This window comes from Rhea americana, unplaced genomic scaffold, assembly GCF_003343005.1.
Source record: "Rhea americana isolate MKP2758 unplaced genomic scaffold, rheAme1 scaffold_67, whole genome shotgun sequence".
Taxonomy (NCBI): Eukaryota; Metazoa; Chordata; class Aves; order Rheiformes; family Rheidae; genus Rhea; species Rhea americana.
Window position 1 is genome coordinate 2161491 of NW_028186834.1, and position 17919 is coordinate 2179409.

At 39.3% G+C, this 17919-nt stretch overlaps 1 protein-coding gene across 2 annotated transcripts in view; it reads left to right on the forward strand.

The window, feature by feature from the left end:
• The window catches only part of TMEM163 (transmembrane protein 163), a 107693-nt gene extending 96192 nt beyond the window's left edge, over window positions 1-11501 (forward strand). Inside the window, exons 6-9 of one of the 2 annotated variants that reach the window (XM_085320931.1) lie at window positions 3924-4039; window positions 5093-5094; window positions 9364-9505; window positions 11441-11501. In XM_085320931.1, coding sequence (XP_085177057.1) covers window positions 3924-4039; window positions 5093-5094; window positions 9364-9505; window positions 11441-11501 — 321 coding nt within the window. The remainder of the gene's footprint in view (window positions 1-3923; window positions 4040-5092; window positions 5095-9363; window positions 9506-11440) is intronic. The other variant, XM_085320930.1, reaches the window with a different exon arrangement.
• The last annotated feature ends 6418 nt before the right edge of the window (window positions 11502-17919 follow it).

Genomic DNA, 17919 nt, shown 5'->3' on the forward strand with positions numbered 1-17919 from the left:
TTTTTTTTTTTTTAGTTTCTACAATAAATCCAGAAGGAATCAAAGTGACAACCTTATTAACAAATTTTCCTTTGCCATAAGATTGCTGCTATTTTTGGTGAGATCGATGAAACCAGRGACAGAACTGTTGTCACATTTTCGAAGACGACTGTTCTCATCTGTACTGGTGGGGACAATGTATTTGGATAAAATGCAGGATAGCTGCCTGCTGGCTTTCATTTATTCCTTCCCTAAGACCAACTAAAAACCTACATCCTAAGAAGACTTTCTTTTGGAATACTGGCACAGCATAAAATCTTCCATAAAATATTAAATATTAAACTGGGACAATGCAGCTGTCAAAGAGAACTGTTTAAGGAGGTGAAGTCCAGAATAAGAATCTACCTAGCTTTATAAACAGTGTTGTTTTATACATGAAACCATCTTGTAAGATAGATGTGTGCATTAATTAAGGTCTTACGTACAATGTAGTGGCAGTAAGAGAATATGATTAAAAGAAATGGGAAAGGAAGGAGCTTTATATACCATGCTCCTAAGCCTTTATCGTATGGAAATGATCAGAATTTAAATTTTTATCATCTGTCACAATTTGCTGCTGCTGCTTTAATTAAAATAACACCAAGAATACGTACAGTGAGTCTGGCTAGCTTTGCTTCGTGCTCTTAATGACTGTCAGATGCTAAGGCAAGGGGTACAAAGAGGCCAGGTCTGAGGGAAGGTCCTGAGGGAGATGGTGCCAGATGGTCAGGCTTATTTTATTAATTTAGATCTCCATTATAGCTTCTCTTCTTCAGTTCTCCAAAGGATGGGTTAGTTTAATGGGAATCATTTCACAGCCACAGCATGACATGTTTAACTCTTAGATCCCTGCAGTGCAGCAACAAGATAGTGTGTCAGTTGTGCAGCCGTCACCCACAACCGGCTCCGCAAGGCCTCAGTTCGAGGCCAAATGCTCAAAGCTCACGGCCAGCCCCCCGCACTCAGGAATTTTGTTGGCTTCCTCTTTGCAATTGCATCCTGCCACAGCCTCCTGACTCACAGTGTACCTGCGCAGCCAGCAGCTGTCTTAAACTTTGCCCAGCTATGGATCATTATAGTGACATGGCTCCAAAAGACCCCACTTGGGCTGATTTCTCTCCGATTTCCACTTCACCTAAGGAACAGGGCAGAAGCTGCCAGCCAGGCTGCGGGGCTTTTCTGTGGCAGGTAGCATCGAGCAGGTTTTGAGCTGATCTCGTTTGTCTGCAAAACCTTCATGTTAGCAGCGAGTGGCCTTGCTCTGCTTCCAGCTTTCCCAGGTCTGGACACCCAGAGAGCGCAGGGAAGTCTGGGAGAAATAGAACTTAAAAGAGGATTTTTTTTTTCTCTGTGTAATTCCTGGCTGCACATCTTGTGCTCTATTACTAAAGTATCTACCGCCGCCCCGTGGCTACTGTTCAAAACTACTTAGCACCCTTGATAATTTAAATACTATTTAGATTTAGAGATTTAGATGGCAAAAAAAGCACCTTCTGAAAAATCTCTTCTGCACAATGTAGAGCAAACTTGTAAGGGGTTTGTATTAAGTGTTCTGCATCATCAGCTGTTCATTGGAGTAGTATTAATAACAAAATGAGCTTGTGTTCTCTGCTTTAATGAGAAAAAAAATAGATTATGAAGAATTTCTGGTTCCTTAAACCTTTCTAAAAAAAATCCTGTTCATCTTTTCACTTTATGTGAGTTTAGAAAGCTGTACTGCGTTTAAGTTGTTCTTGCATTCCAGTAAACTGGCTGGCCTAGCTTTGATTGCAACAGCATAGCGGGAACAAATGGCAAGCTGTGTTTCTAAATACTGTGAGTTTAGTAACTCATGCAGAAACCAAAGTGTATATCAACAATTTTCAAACTCTCTCATCTTGGGATTTTTAAGTTTTTTTTTCTTTTTTTCCCAAGCTACATGACTCTGTAGTTGTTTGCAGTCCCATATCCAATGGCTTTGAGTGTAGAAAAATGGCATTTTGTCAGCCCAAGGTTGAAAATAAAATACATGTTGATGGCAGAGTAATTGATGCTGTTGTCTCTAGGGGGCCTGCAGAGTTGAGTTCTGTGATGGTGACAAAGCCTGTGCTTTCTGTGAGGGGGAGGATGATGAAAGGTGGTCAGGAGGCCTGGGAGCAATCAGTGAGGTTGGAAGGGGGGTCTGTGGGAGGCAGCGCATCTCTTTTGGAGGTGCAGCCCTCACCTGCACCTTTCCATAAGTTTGCATGAATCAGAAGCATGAATTTGACAAGAATCCTAAATTTTAGATGTTTTTGCAAAGAGTTTGGGACTTTTGGAGCTTTATTTCATTTCAGATCTTCTGAAAGCTCCCAGCTTTCATCACTAGACTGAAACCAGGCAAGCAGTCTGTCTTGCATAGCACTACAAAATTGCCCAGATATTTTCCAGTCATTTTGTTGGAATAATTTTATAAATGTTTTTATCCTACCTTTACCCAGGGCTTTTAGTTCTTATTCTCACTGCTTCTATTCTACTTTTTTCCCTTTGGTGCATTTTGTCTTAATATTGAATGTTGTACTAGAGAGAATGCACTCATGAATGGGAGAGAATAAAGTAGACTATAAAAATAATATGACAGAAAGAATACAAGGAAATATACTGTATGATCTATTTAGTCATGTGAACACATCACACAAGTAATTTAATTCCCAGTGCCTTCTCAGGCAGCTTTCAAACCTCCCTGTTCTTTCGTTTTGTTTTGTTTTACTACTTTGGGTTTTGAATCAAGGTGGTGGTTTCCACTGCTAAAGTAATGAAAATGAATGGGGCTGACGATGAATCATCATGACAGTGTTTACTATCAGCAGGGATTTTTGCCAGAATATTTTAATCAGTAATGCATCCCAATGGCACTGGCCCACTTAGACCTGCAGATAAAAAAAAAAAAAAAAAAAAAAAAAATCTATACCACGCTTTCCTTTATTTCTACTGAAGTTGAACAGCTTAAATTAAAGCCTCTATGAAGAGTAAGAAATGAATCAGTTTCAAAGCTGCATGGTTAGACTAGGCAAGAACGCTAGAGCTAGCGTGGGTTTCTCTACATGGCCCACGGGATGATACGCTCCCATGGGAGAGGGAGGCCTTTAAGCACTTAATTTCGAAGTCTGTGTTTCAGCCCAAGGAGTGCATCCTCTGACCCCACCCCCAAGAGAAAAAAACAGTCTGGGGGAAAGTGGTGGGTGCCTCCAGAGGACCTTTTGCCAGAAGGTACGTTAAGCTAGAATGAGATACTCTTATTCACCCTGTACAGCCAGCTAGCTCTCTGTGGAGGGAGCCCATGTTATAGAGGCGAATGAAGCAACATGGCTATTTCTGTAGCTGTGAAGTGAAAGTCTATGGAAAATTTGTTTGCTAAGAGCTAAACTTGGTTTTGCACTTTGGTAGCAAAATTCTTACAGATGTAGCATACACTGGATTTTACCTTAGAAAAGAGGAAAATCAAATAAAATCAAACCAAGTGCAGATTCAGAACCATTATTAAATTATTACTTCTCTCACTAAGAATCAACAAAGGTATGGTAACTGGGCTTCTGCTCTCAATCCTTTATCCTGCATTACTACAGTCAGGGACTTCATTACTAATTGCATTAGATATTAGACGATTAGTTTGCAGTCAGCCCAGCAAATATATAACCTTCAAAATCTGAGGAGTTTGGGTCATTTCAAAATCTGTTGATTGAAACCATCATTAATTATGTTTGCAAAAGCAATTTCAGATAGCAAAATAAACATATGCTGTTGTAGAAGTGATAACTCAGGAGGCCTTTTTCTCAGGTAGGGTATTTCAGTAGCATCAGTAATTGCATAATAACTGATATTATTTGGCATTTAATGTGTGGGACAGAATCATAAGATATTCTAATATCTGACTTCATTTCTTTCAGGATGATTTTCTGTATAGTGTCTCCGTTTTAAGTGGAATCCTTTGCACTATCTTGGCAGTGATCAAATTTATGCTGGGAAAGGTCCTTACAAGCAGAGCACTGATAACTGATGGTGAGTCTGAAGATGACCTTATTCCATTTATAGCGTCTCTCAGTGAATGCTGTAAACACAAAAGCTACTAGTGACCCTTGAATGAGAGCAGTTGTGGGAGAGCATTGGGATAAAAAGACCACTGAGAAATGGAAAAGAAAATCCCAGAACACTCTGTGGTACCACTAGCATCTTGCAGAGTACATCAGCTGAAATCAGTATGTCTGATGGAAGTTAATGGGCAGATAGAAAGCAATAATAGAAAAGGAGTTAAAGATAGAGCACATAATAAATTAGGTTTGTATTGACAGAGAGATTAGACAGATTAGATTTGATGGAGATTAGACTACAGAGAAAGGATATGGTATCAACTTTTACAGCTTTAGTTCGGTCACACCTATCCTTATTGCCTCCATTCAGTAAACAAATTCATCCCAACAGTTAAAATGTGCCGAGGCTGTGGCAGAAAATGCCTCCCTGTCTTGAGCAGGAGTCACAGACAGCATTTGTGCATACCTGCTCTAGATACAATTTGCCACCTTAGTGCTTTTCCTGTCACCTGCTCGTGGAGCTGGTGTATCATCGCATGTGTAAAGCAAAGCTTTCGCCTGCTTGTTGTCGCACACTCCTCTGGCCCTGACACAGATTGCTGTGGCATGAATCTCCTCCACTGTGCCCTTAAAAGCCGTCAATCCTACTACTCTGTTGGTTCAAGTGTATAGAAACAATGATTGTTGTTTTTAAAGGTATGTTCAGAAATTCCTTTTACTGGCAAGGCCAAAGCTTGTAACTCTTCAGAAAGCCACAACTTGTTCTGTGAACAAGTGAATCCACAGCCAAGGCTGAGACTCCAGAGTGACCTACAGATCACTACCAGGTTTTACTTGCAAGTACAGGACAGTTTGAAATGCACTGTACACATACAGAGTAGGATGTCAATGATTCATGGATTGTGGTACATAAATTTTGCTCTACTAATGATTTCACTTTAAGGAAACTCAATTTTCAGCTTACTCTAGGGATACAAATAATTGCTTTATTTTAAGTATTTTAACCCTATTTCAAATTTTTTGGTGAGGTGTGATAACATGTATTAAACTTCATGAGTATTTATATTTTAAATAAAAACTAGGTAAAAAAGGAATCTAAAACTGCAGTGCCAATGCTATGGTGAGCTACTGGCTCCCTGCATTTGTGACTCTCTCCCAACAGACAATGTTGTTCAGAGATCTTATCGTTTACAACGGACTCTGCCATCTCTCACATTTTTAATCAAGATTTTTAATCTCCTACCTAAAAAAAGGATTCTGGAAAGGATCCTGGAAACTGCAGACCAGTGAGTCTAACTTCCTTCACTATCAGAGTCTAAGTGGGATATGTTGACCATTTCAGAATAATTTCTAGGGATACAAGCCATTAACCATTCCTTTAAAAAATGTAGCTTGTTTTTAAACAGATCAGCTTTTTCAGACAAAATATTAGCTGAAAAATTCCTGAATAGCTCTAGCTGAATTGGTCTCCTGCATGATACAGAAATCTTTTCCCCCTATAATTACATCCTTGTGCTAATTATATTGCTTCTGATCTGGAGATTGCTCATCCTTTGATTAAAAGGATGAGGGAATAAAGTATACAATTACCTCAGGCTGTTTCTTTTCCCCTCTCTTTTCTCTCTTTTAGAAGTATTTTAGAAAATGTAGGAGGCTGATATTACCAGAGATAGTTAAATAACTTTTTTTCACAAGATATTTTTACATATATACTTAGTTTATTAACAATCAGAAGAAGACAATGTGATTTAGCAAGAGCTGAGACATGGATTTAGCACTCCCTTGCATATCTGTTTTTAGTCGTTTTCTGTTTCGTACTAATTTACCTCCTGCTATCGCTGGCTGTAGACCAACAAGCTGTTTTGAGTAACAAGAACATACAATTTTCTTCCTGCAAAATAGGTTTATTTTCAAAACAGCAAATTCTCTCTCCTATATGTCAACCCTATTAAGGATAAATTCTTAGAATAATTTTGTTATACAGTAGGGCTTGTCAATAGTGCTCTTTAAAGCCTAAATTTATTAATCCTCTTAAGGCAAAATGTTATTTATACAATTGTGTAGAGCAAAAGCTTATGACCTTTTAGATGATAAAAACAGCTATTTCTTATCTTGAATTATGTAACATCTCAGAGGTCACTTACATAATGTCAACCAACTTTTCTGTAGGTTTTAGATACCTATGTGTCTTTCCTACATTTAGCCACCTGTTTTTTCCTGTCCTAGTCTTATGCACTGAATGTGGTTTCTGGATTAATACCTGCATCTCTTGTATGGTTTCCTGCCACATCAACAAAGAAAGGTTTCACTGAATGACAGTTAGGAAGAGAAAATAGTTTCCTTTATAAGTCACTTTTTGGAACCAACAGCCAACAGTTGCAAGAAAATGTATTTCTTTCCTTGTGCGTATCATGCTTATGTATTCTGACCTAAGCTGGAGCATATTTACATGGGAAGTAACACTTGTATGAGATACTAATTTATACTTAATATATTCCACAGATGCATATTAGTATATTAGTAATATAAGCGCTATATTACTCAGAAAAAAAAAAAAAAAAAGATCAAGTTCTTATTTATCCAGAATAAGAGTGGTCACAGTGTGCTTTGTGTCTCCATTGGTTCAACTATATTGGTATAATCAATCCAGTATTCAAGCACTTACATGTAATGCCTTATGATCACAGCCTATTTCCACTCACGATGGAGCTGTGATACCAATTGTAGGATGTGCTACCACTGTACCAAAACCAACTCCTCTTTGCAAGGCTGGAAGCCTGAAGCCTATCATGTGCTCTTCCGGGCCAGAGTTTCCTTTGCATTTAAATACCTACAGACAGGAATCTGGTGAATTGTAACAATTATGACCTTAAAAAGTGAATTGGAAGTGGGAACAAGCAGAAACACAAACAAAAAAACCCTCTGGTCCTCTGTGAGCCAGTTTCCTAAAATCATGGTGTTCACCAAAAAACAAGAATAAGCTTTTCTTACTGTTTACTCTTTTTGGCACGGCAGGATAGTGGGAACTCAGGTGGGTTCTTCTCTTTGCTGTTATCCAGTTTCTTGTCGTTCTGACTGAAGAGTTCAAATTGTCTCTGCTGGTGCACCAGGAAGAAAACAAAGTCTAGCTTTCAGGAAACTCATACTCGTCAGCTGCTTACTTGTAAACTCAGTGGTTGGCTCACATGGAAAGCCTCAGGGCTGATCTTCTAAAAGAACCAGCGTACAGTAAAACTGGCTTTGTTCGCCAGCTGCTTTGGGGTACTCAGAAAAGCTGCGTCACGTTGCAGCTATGCCAGTTTCAGCAGCACCTGTGAGAGCCTGTCACAGCCCGTCAGCCTACAGCACATGAACTGTAGCAAGGCTTGAAGATAGCTCCTGCAACCATGAATGTATGTATGGCTGGCAAGGGACAAGCAGGTAAAGGCAGACAAATGGGAGAACAAGGACTCCGTGGGCTGTCACTGATTGCTGTGAAAGGCAGTTCTTAGCCAGCATCTTTTTTTTTTTTTTTTTTTTTTTTTTTTTTTTTTTTTTAGGCAGCCTAGCCAAGGAGAGTTTTATGGGAGTAATTTGATGAATATTGAGGATGTTTGAAGATTTTTTTTGACTGTTTGTGGGCAGCTTCTTGCCCTCATCAAGAACAGCTTGGGAGAAAATTGGGACATGTCCAAAAAAAGTTAGTTAGCAAAAGCAGATAAGAAAAGAGAACATCTCTGACAGGCCAGCTCAGACTCAGTGTCAGCACTTTGGTCAACAGCAAAAGGTGCAGGTTTGGAAAGCCTTCCAACAAGAGGTTGATACTGAGCTGGAGGAGAAAGAAGAATTGTGGGAAGGAGCAAGTAAGCTTGTGCAATCAAAATGGGAAGCTAGGAATGATCAATTGCAGGTTAAAATTGTATTTGTTGAGACTAGAGAGTTGAGGATGCTACTGTAGCCATAATCAAAATAATGGTGGACTGAACAAGTATTTCAGCTATATAGCTGCCTAGGAAAGGTCACATTTTAGCTACATCATGCAGAAAGATGGTAACAAGGTAAAGCCTGAATGGGAGTGGTCAAAGGAGCCATTCAGGAATGTGTCATGTATGTAGTTATTGGCAGTCAAAAATTAAAAAAAAAAAAAAATCCAAGCAGTGAAGGAAGAAAAGACATCAAGAAAGCGCTAGGAGGATTTTGAAGGGACAATGTTGGAGAGTAAGAAACAAAAACAGGGATTTAAAAGAATATTTATAAAACTTGTGAACAATAGATATGAAGTTCCTGTGATGTACCTAAGGAATAAATGGAAAATAGTCCTGGCAATATAGCAATATCACATATGTCTTTCCCTAAAGGATTCAGCAGTACATGCAGTGCTCAGTTATAGTGCTGAACACATGTAAATAAATCTGTGAAAGGGTTAGGGGGGAGGAAACCTTCAAGAGAAGATCCCTGAAAAGTTATTATGCAAAAATATCATTCTTCCTTTTCATAGAAAGCGTATACTGGAGTCTGCTTCTTTTCAGAAAAAATAAGAGACTTCAGGAACCTTGATGATGATGATGATGATGATGATGATGATGATGATGATGATGATGATGATGATGATAATGGCCTAAGTCATCTTTTAAATTCTAATCAGGGATATCTGTAGGTACTGAAATAGTACCTCTATTTGGAAGAGGCTGTTTGGAAAAACAGCTAGCCTACAGCAGCCCTACACAGGGCTGCAGCCACCAAGATGCTGTTATACAGCTCGAAGATACTTTTTATTCACATTGATCATCTAGAGAAAGGACAAGTGTGCTTGACAGTCAGCGTCAACACAAAGAGAGCAGGTCCAGTGTTTTGAAGGAATATTGCTGTTTGGAAAAATTAGCATTCAGAAGTGAAAGCTGATGATTGAAATTGTCACAGGAAACAGGAGCTAGAGCTGGGTTTTGGAAAAATTGGGATCGACCAGATCAGCACACACAGAAGAGGGCAATGAATATAAACTTATATCGGCAAGCGAGACAGGGCTTTCTTACAAAACACCAAATAATCTAAGTCTGATTTGTTCAAATGAAGCATTGCAAAGAGCTGTGGCTGACCGCGTGTGAAGGACTTGCACTGCCTCCTGCTCAGCATAGGGCAGTATCACATCGGCTCCACTGTGCAACGTCGCACAAAGATTTTGTGCCCTCTCTGGTGGCACTGGTATAATAATGGCTGTTCTCCCTAAAGATTACCTCTTCATAGCTAGTAATTCAGGCCAGTTCCTTGAAATCTTGAAATTTGGTTCTTCCTTCCTTTTTTTTTTTTTTTTCCTTTATAGGTTTCAACTCTCTTGTAGGTGGAATAATGGGATTTTCCATCCTTCTTAGTGCAGAAGTTTTTAAACACAATTCTTCTGTCTGGTATCTGGATGGCAGTATAGGAGTATTAATTGGACTTACAATATTTGCCTATGGAATCAAGTGAGTATTTTTCTATTTTTGGCTTTGTCAGCAAAACACTAACATACTTGTGCATTTCATTCAGGAGCAACTGTTATTTGCCTTGTTAATAGGATCGGTGCAACTTTCAGCTAGTAGGCATCCATCTGTACATATATACCATATTCACACTGAATTCTCGCGTACTTTTGGCAGTTCACTACTGCACCAAGATTTTACAGCTATTTTACAGTTATTAACAATAATGTATACTTATGCCTGTATAAGAATCCTGTAGATTTATTGTACTATCAAAAGAGATGACAAGTGGCTAATTTAATGATGGGGAAATGGTGAGAAATTATTAGATATTCTGGAACAACAGGAAAAGAAAGGGCAATAGTTCATTAGTAGAAGCAGAGCGTCACACTAGAATAGAGCTCTTTCCTATAGCTTTTCTGTATTTGTTTTGATCATATTTTCTGCTAGTAGATATACAGCAGATGGGCTGTTTTCTTTAAATATAATAAGCCATAGTTCTTAAAGGCTTATGTGGCTCCAGTCAAATCAGTTCTTGGAATGTCTTAGCTGCCAATATTGACGCACAGTGTGTGGAAAAGGATAGAAGACAATCTGTATCACCTCAGTTGGAAAGAAGTCAGAAATTAAAAAGAATTGGAATCATTTTTAGGAGACTTTTGTATACCTGATTTTGGAAATATGTTAAGAATAGGTAAAAGATTTTTGGCTTTGAAATATTTAAAAGGTCACCACAAATCTTGTGTAGAATTGCTCCATGCTGGGTTTATGTCAAATTTTTAAGCACTGTCTTTTTCACAGAAACTGTAGGTTAAAGATTTAACAACTTGACAGTGAATTGTCCCCTAACCCTACCATATGGCAACCTCTGTACTGAAGGTTAGCCAGCTATATGTCAAATAGCATAGTTCGTACTGAATTTTAAGTAAGATGATTTCTTAGTTCATAGCATCAGGAAATAAAACCAAATGAAGCTCTGCCATGCACTTCATTGCTGTCCATTGCTGCCTGGAGTCTAAGGGTCTTCATTTATTCCCCTTTCTGCCATAAGAAAACAAAGGGAGAGATGTAGCATCCTGTTTAATTGGAATCATGAATATTGAGAACTACGCTTTAGCCAGTCCGTAGTAGTTTATTATCTAGAAGCTGTAATTTTCTTTCTTTCTTTTTTTTTTTTTTTAAGAAAGCTTACAATTCCTTACAATTTGGAATTTGGAAAAATAAAAACATTTTAATAGGGAATACTATTCTTGCAAAATCATAATCACTATTTCCATTGTAAAACTAGCTATTCTGGAAGCCTGTGGAGGTAAATCAGTACAAAAGTAATCATTGAAATACACCAAGCAGCCTCAGAAACTTTTTGTATAGCTGCTGAAACCAATGCTGTGTACCTGCCATCATTCTGTTTTGCTGTTCAGGGTGGCCAGACAGCAAGCTCAGCCACTGTGTCACCCAGACACAACCATCAGTCACGCTTCCCTGGAGAAGATGCCAACATGCTCAGAAATCTTTCTACAGCCTTCATAATAATGAAGGATTAAATCAAATTCTGTTTTGTCAACTGACGTGATTTTACAGTTGGTGAAAGCATTGCAATTCTGCTCTATTATTGGATGCATTTTTAAAACAGCCTTCTGTGGAACAGGTTCAACCTTCCCTTCTCCACAAAAATCCCTATAGGTCACCAGAAGTGACTCTTACTGTGCGTAGCATTTCCTCAGATGCAGCTGTGCATCAGAACTGCCTAAAGAAGACACCGTCTCCACAGAGTTCGGTTTAGACTTCATTTTGAGCAGAATTAACTGTGGGGTGAAATTAATTCCGATCAGGAGGAAACAAGGTGACAAGGCTATTACTGTGTTTGGGTTCAAACAGCCCAATTTTATAGCTTTCTCTTGCACTTCTGCCTAAATACTCCTGTGCTTTCCTCTGCAGGTTGCTTATTGATATGATACCCCGTGTAAGGCAAACACGCCATTACGAAATGTTTGAGTGAAGACAACAGCCTCATCTCTGTAAGGACTGTAAAGCTACAGCATCATACATTTTGGCAAGTGGTGCCAATGGTATTTTACTAAATATGCAGTTTGTTTCCTGTGGTATGTTTTTGTTAAAGTTTGTTTTAATGGGAGATCTCTGTAAAACTGGCATATGTGCACACTGCTTGCAATTCAGCCAAACAAACAGCAGCATTTTTCTTTTCAAGTATGCTATTTATTCCTGTATTTCTGTATTGATTCCTGATTTCCAATAGAAAACATGCAGTTTACAGTTTTAAGCCAGCAACCATGTTGTATGCTCCAGAGTGAAACTGTTCTTAATGATGTGATATGCGTGTGGGTAAAGAAGTGCAAGTTCCAGATGTTTTTTTTTTTCCACGGCCTATTTTTTTTAAATACCTGCTGTAACAGAAGTACAGTCCTTGCTAATCTCTTTGGCTAACAGAGCATCCTATATGGAATATGGACACTAAGAGCAGTGTTGCTTAAAGCACTGAGGTAGCTACTTCTCTCCCCCATTTGAACAGGCCTATAGAAAGAGCAGTTAGAGCTTTCTGTGATCAGAGAGATACTTAGCTAAATTACCTGAAATCAAACCTCTTTAATTTAAATTCTATTTTTTTTTCCTTACAAGACACTATTCATTGCTTTGCATGGACCAAACACAGAGTACTACTGTACAGACAAAAGCCAAAAAGACATGCAAGGAAGAGGATCTGCTTGAAAAATGAGATTTTTATCTTCTATTATACTATAACAGATGTATCAGCGTGTGTGACTTTGTGGTTGCTCTGTAGTCTGATGATGGCACAGCAGTGGCTCAACCTGGTGGTGAGATATAGATCTATTTATTAGATTTAGATTGTTCTGTAAAATGTTGCTCACTTTCCATCACACATCTTATATATTACTTAGTAGCAGGTTAAATAAATTATCAAAGAATCATGATGTATAATCAATAAAACTGGTACCTATTTTATACAGTACCTATAAGTAATATTTGAGAACTATTTCCAGAATGTATCATAGAACAAAAAGTCTTCCTGTACAGCAGCCTATTAAACTAGATTCTCTGGCCATTGCCATTCCCTCTGTATTTTATATATTGCAGGTTGGCTTTCACAACATACAGCCAGTATTGTTGCTTCTGTTTATCACAAGTGGATGAAAAATAGCAGACAGTCGATTGTAGAGTTTGAAATATTTCCATGGTAAGTAGCTTAGCCTTCTATAGCTAGAAATACCCATTTCTAACTATACTACAGTAAGATGACAAACTAGAGTAGATGTACCCTCAGACTGTTCAGAGACTGATGTAAAGTGGGGGCACTATTTGTTTACTGATGCCTTGCATTATTTAAAACTGTATTTCCCATCACATGTCATTTAATAATTTCTCAGCCAGATCCTCAAATTTATTATTAAAAGTGAGCTCCAAATGAAACATGTAAGAAGAGACTACCCAGAGGTTTCACTGACAGTGCCTATGAGGTGCACAATGCTTGGTAAGGTTTTACTCACTTCCTCTTCAAACAGAAGTTTCTTCACTGAAAAATGAATTTTATTCTGCTGCTATAGTTAGTTTACACATATTTTAGCTCAATTAAGTTTGCATATACTTGTAATAACTTCTATATTATTGTAACTTTATAATATTATTACTGTCAGTACTCTGATGCTGCTTATCCCTTGCTGTCACTAGATAGTGTTAGAGATGATCGTGTCACTCAGGGATAAGACGAGAAGCAGCACGACGCTTGACAAGACGAAGGAGTTGTTAACTATATAACATAATGAATTCAGCAGAGATTCCAGAAAGGCTGTAAAGTGGTCACTGTACTCATCACAGGTGAACTTCAAACTAAAATATAAAACACTACCCTAGAGACCTTTTTTTCAGTGCACAAGTTCCTAATTTGTTACACTTTTGCATAGTCCTGGTGTTTTCCTAATTATGCTGCCAATTTAACTCATAGTTGCATAAAGAGAACTGTGGAATAGATATTTCCCTGCTGATTAACTAGCTTGTCAAGCATCTTAAGCATCAGTATTTTGTAGTAAATAGAACCAGAGACTGAAAATAGCTATATTCCACATTTCATTTTGTTATTTTTATTAGTACTCTTTACCCTTTTCTGCCTCTCCAGGGGCGTTATTATTGCTCCAATCCCATTACTAATCCTAAGAACTACACTTAGGAACTACTGAAAGTGCAGCTTCTTTTGGCTGTCGACTCCAGCAGCCTGTTCCTAGCAGTGGCCAGTGCCAGCTGCTTCTTCAGAAGAGACTTCAGAAGGTAAAACTGGTTGTGGTACTTGACTCCTTACACAACCTTCACAATACAGAAATCATACACCATTGCAAGTCTGTAGGACATCCAAAATAATGCCCAGCTCAAATGGCAAATAATTCTGTTAATTAGACCTTGCTACCGCTTGGTGTAAATCAGAGCATAGGACTACACGATGTTCTCATACATAAAGCAAAGTTAAAAATTGATTAACAACCTGTTAACCTAATTGATTAAAAACCCCTAGACAAGAAGCTCCTCAGAGGTGGGCAAATGCAGTTCAAGTTATGCACACACACATCTAGGAATGCCTCACCCAGTGTGCCCTCAACCCTAATACCATTTAAATTACTGCAATCCCAACTGCCTGGGACAAAGCACAGACATTTCTGGCATCTTTTTTTTTTTTTTTTTTTTTTTTTTTTTAGGGCAGCATGTGGAGGTGCTAAATTACCAGATAAATACTCAGTCCTAATAATACACAAAGCAGGAACTTTTTTTTTTCCCATCTGGCAATATATTTTTCCTAGATAGTCAAATTTCTACTCAAGAAACATCTTCACTAGATGGCGTATTAAAGAGGCAGTTGGGACTGCAGCAGGCTGCATCTGCAGCAGCAGAGGTAAGAGCTGATCCTCTCTGAGCAGAGATTATCCTCGGGGTGTGTAGATTTGCACAGCTGCCCCACCTTGAGCTGGTGAAGGTGAAAGTGTTGTTCTGCTCACAGCATTTCCTATTTCTTAACATTAGTCTTAAAATTGTGCTGCAAGTTTTTCGTGTTTCATCCACTGCCACCAAGTGGTGCTGTGACAAAACATATTATAGCCCTGTTGCTGTGTTTATCAAGTACCAGTAACTAAGCAGGAGCAGCACACAAAAAACACATTCCTGTGGCCTGGCATGTGGGTCAAGGAGGTTACGCAACTGGAGAGCATAATTAAATAGCAGACAGCCAAAGGATATTTCCCTCCCACATTTGGGAACTGGATGTTTTATTTTTCCTTTCAGCCACAAAATCAGTATTTGAGGAAGCACTTAACAGTTCTTGAATTTCACCCATTTGGAACTACCACTTGCCCACTCTGGTCAGCAGAGGTGCTCCTCCGGCCTCCAGCCCACTCAGTGGGAACATATGAGACAAGAAAAGCTTACATACAGCAAGCCCAGAAGCGTGCACCAACAAAGGCAATCAAATGTAGGGAGTCTGAACGTATAAAGCCTTGCATAAAGGCTGCTGCTTTTCTACATTTGTTTTGTAGGTAACTAGAAAACATCCCATCCTGTCAGCTAACACTGTTGCCACCAACTCCAGTATTTTTCTGAACCTGAGTTTTTAAAAGCCAAGACCTTAACAGGATTGTCACCTTTCCCCTCACCACGCAGCAAGGAATAAATGTGACGCTTGTCTAAATGGGTCTAGGGGCAGGAAACGCCCACCTTGCTTTTACGGGGCCTGATCGATACGGATGGCAGTGACGAAGGCTGCAGCATGGCCCTGGACCAGTCACGTTGAATCCGCCCATCTATAGGGTGGGACAGATCTAAGAGAGGTGTTGAAGCAACTTGGTTCTGACTTTTACTTCAAAGACCTGCTGTACTGATTACTTACAATGCAAGCAACAGTTGTTACTTGCTGAAACCCCGGAGGCTTATACCCTGCTACAGTTTCTTTAGGGACAGTGTTATTGTTGCAGCATTTGTCCACTAATTTTTGCTTGGAAAAAGTTCCCTTGTCACAGATGTGCATGAGTTAGCCATCACATCTCTGAGGACCTGCAAAAGGTCTGGAGGTAACAGACCTTTAAATCAAGGGTCCGCAAGAAAAAGCAGGACATACAAATGAGATTTTTCAATGTGGAGCTTGTTCAGTGCAAACAGTATCTGATTTTTTGGCAATACAGATTTACTAACATATTTCAAGTAAAATGCAATGTACATAATCAGTAAAATAATAACATATGCAAGTGCAGGCAGACATCACTCTAAACAGGCATCAGTCATCAAGTAGTAAACTGGGATGCTCTCTCTGTTACCCAGGGAGAAGGAAGCTGTCAGTTAGAGGTGAAGCTTGTGAGAGAGGCACAAAGGAGTTGCAACAACAGAGGTGTCCGCCCGTGGATCTCCTACCAGATGGAGTTTGACTGAAACCAGCCTGTGTGCGAGAGTTGACGTATTCAGTGTTTAAGCTCCCCCAATGATTTTCTTTCCAATACAGCTGCATGCTGTGTGTATTTTTTTTATTTCAAGTTCCAGGTCCTGTACATTTTTTTTCCATTACATGACTGCAGCGCAGCCCACATCTGACTTCAGCTGCTCACCATTTCATAGAGTTCTCCTTATAATGTCAAAGCTGCAGTTAGAGGTACAAAGCTGCAAAGAAAACATTTCAAAAATAACCAGAACAAGGGACTGAATGAGCAGTGTCCTCTAGTAATTCATTCTGATGCTAGAAAGCACTTCAGAACTCTAGTATGTTGAATGGCAACGCTAAACTAACTAGTTTTTCACTCATTTTAATCTGAGGTGAAGCACACCAAAGAAAGGTCTGTTAAAAGGGGTGCCTGGTGAGGAATATTCACATACTTTGCACTTCACTGAAAGGGTGGTAAAAGACCCTTTGCATAGCACGAGGAGAACGCTGCAGCACAAAAGCTCTCATGTGCAGCCATGATGCACTGCGCTCCTGAATTCCAGCTAGCGAGCAGATCGTGCAAGTGGATACCCAAACCCAAATGACAGTCCCGCTCCTGAACTACAGGCCTTTTACACGCCTACTTCAGCTTGCCATTCTTAGTTTGGTTATGCTCTTGCTTCCTAGTGTTGTGTACCATTAATCAGAACGGAAAAGAAAAATCCCAAGTCGGTAAGAATTTACTGATTTCTGTAATACTCTGATTTGCCATTACTCACTCATGTACAACCAAATTAAAAACCAAAACAAGCACAAATTTGGAAAAAATATTAGTTGTTAAAAAATGACCAGCTGCTTCTCTCCCATGTAGCATTAAAAAGGACACAGTGCCTATGTTACAGATAGGCCTTTTTATAACAGATGAAAAAGGGCCTTTATCTTCCCATTTTAATACACAATAATGCTGCATTGTAGACAGCTCTACTGCTTTTGGACACCTCCACCAAACCTGTCGGCATTCATAGTGAAATCTGACAACGAAGGGTCTATTCCTCAACCTGAGCTGGGATGAGAAAAACCAAAATGGACAGCAGTACCCTTTCTGTGCAATGGGTGCAGCTGCAATAAACTGCAAATGCAGTATAAGAAATTTCACTTTGTTGACATCTATAATGTGTTTTCTAGATACATCTGCTTAAAACCTCCAAGGTGATTTCATGTGGCGCCTATCAAGTGCACTGAACTCACGCTCCAAGACACGAGTTACTCGCTCACACAATCTTTGCCCAGACGCGCTCGGCAGCTCCCAGGCAGTCGCTGCTGCCGCCCGCGCTGCGCTCGGCTGCAGAGGCTCCAACCAGGCCGCGGGGGCCGTGGCAAGGGAAGCAGTGCAGGCGTGCAGTGCAAAGGTTCATGCTTGATCTCTTGTTTCACATGGCAATATTTCATAAACGTTTGAGCTCTCTGCATTTAAGGTTGGATCTTAAAAGATAACACTCCTTAAAGCCACTATTTTAACATGACATAGCTTTATTTCGGAATAACATGGTGTATTGTGCCAGTAAGTCTTGTGTATCAGTGTCTCACTGAGCAATTCCAATGTCTTGCTTGCGTGTCAGGAATCCAAGATTTCCTAACTATTGCAGTGGCAAAACTGCCACCCTAAAATGAAACTTGGTATTTCCCCCATTTGTGTTTTTATCTTATTTTGCAGGGATTAAAACTGCTGGATTTTCTACCATTAAGTCAGTATAACCCATTTTCATTAACAAAACAAAACAAACAAAAAAAAAACTAAACCACCAACTTGCCTGTTTTCCTTACGGCTAAAACATGGGCAAACGGGACTCCTTGTGCCATAGTTTACTCACCTTTAAAGAGAGGCCGGTGACAGAAGTGTTCTGTAACTCTGCAGCTGAGCAAGCTGTACTAATCCAACTTTTGATAAATGGCAGCTCATAGACTTCCCATTTAAGCACAAAGCAATCATAAA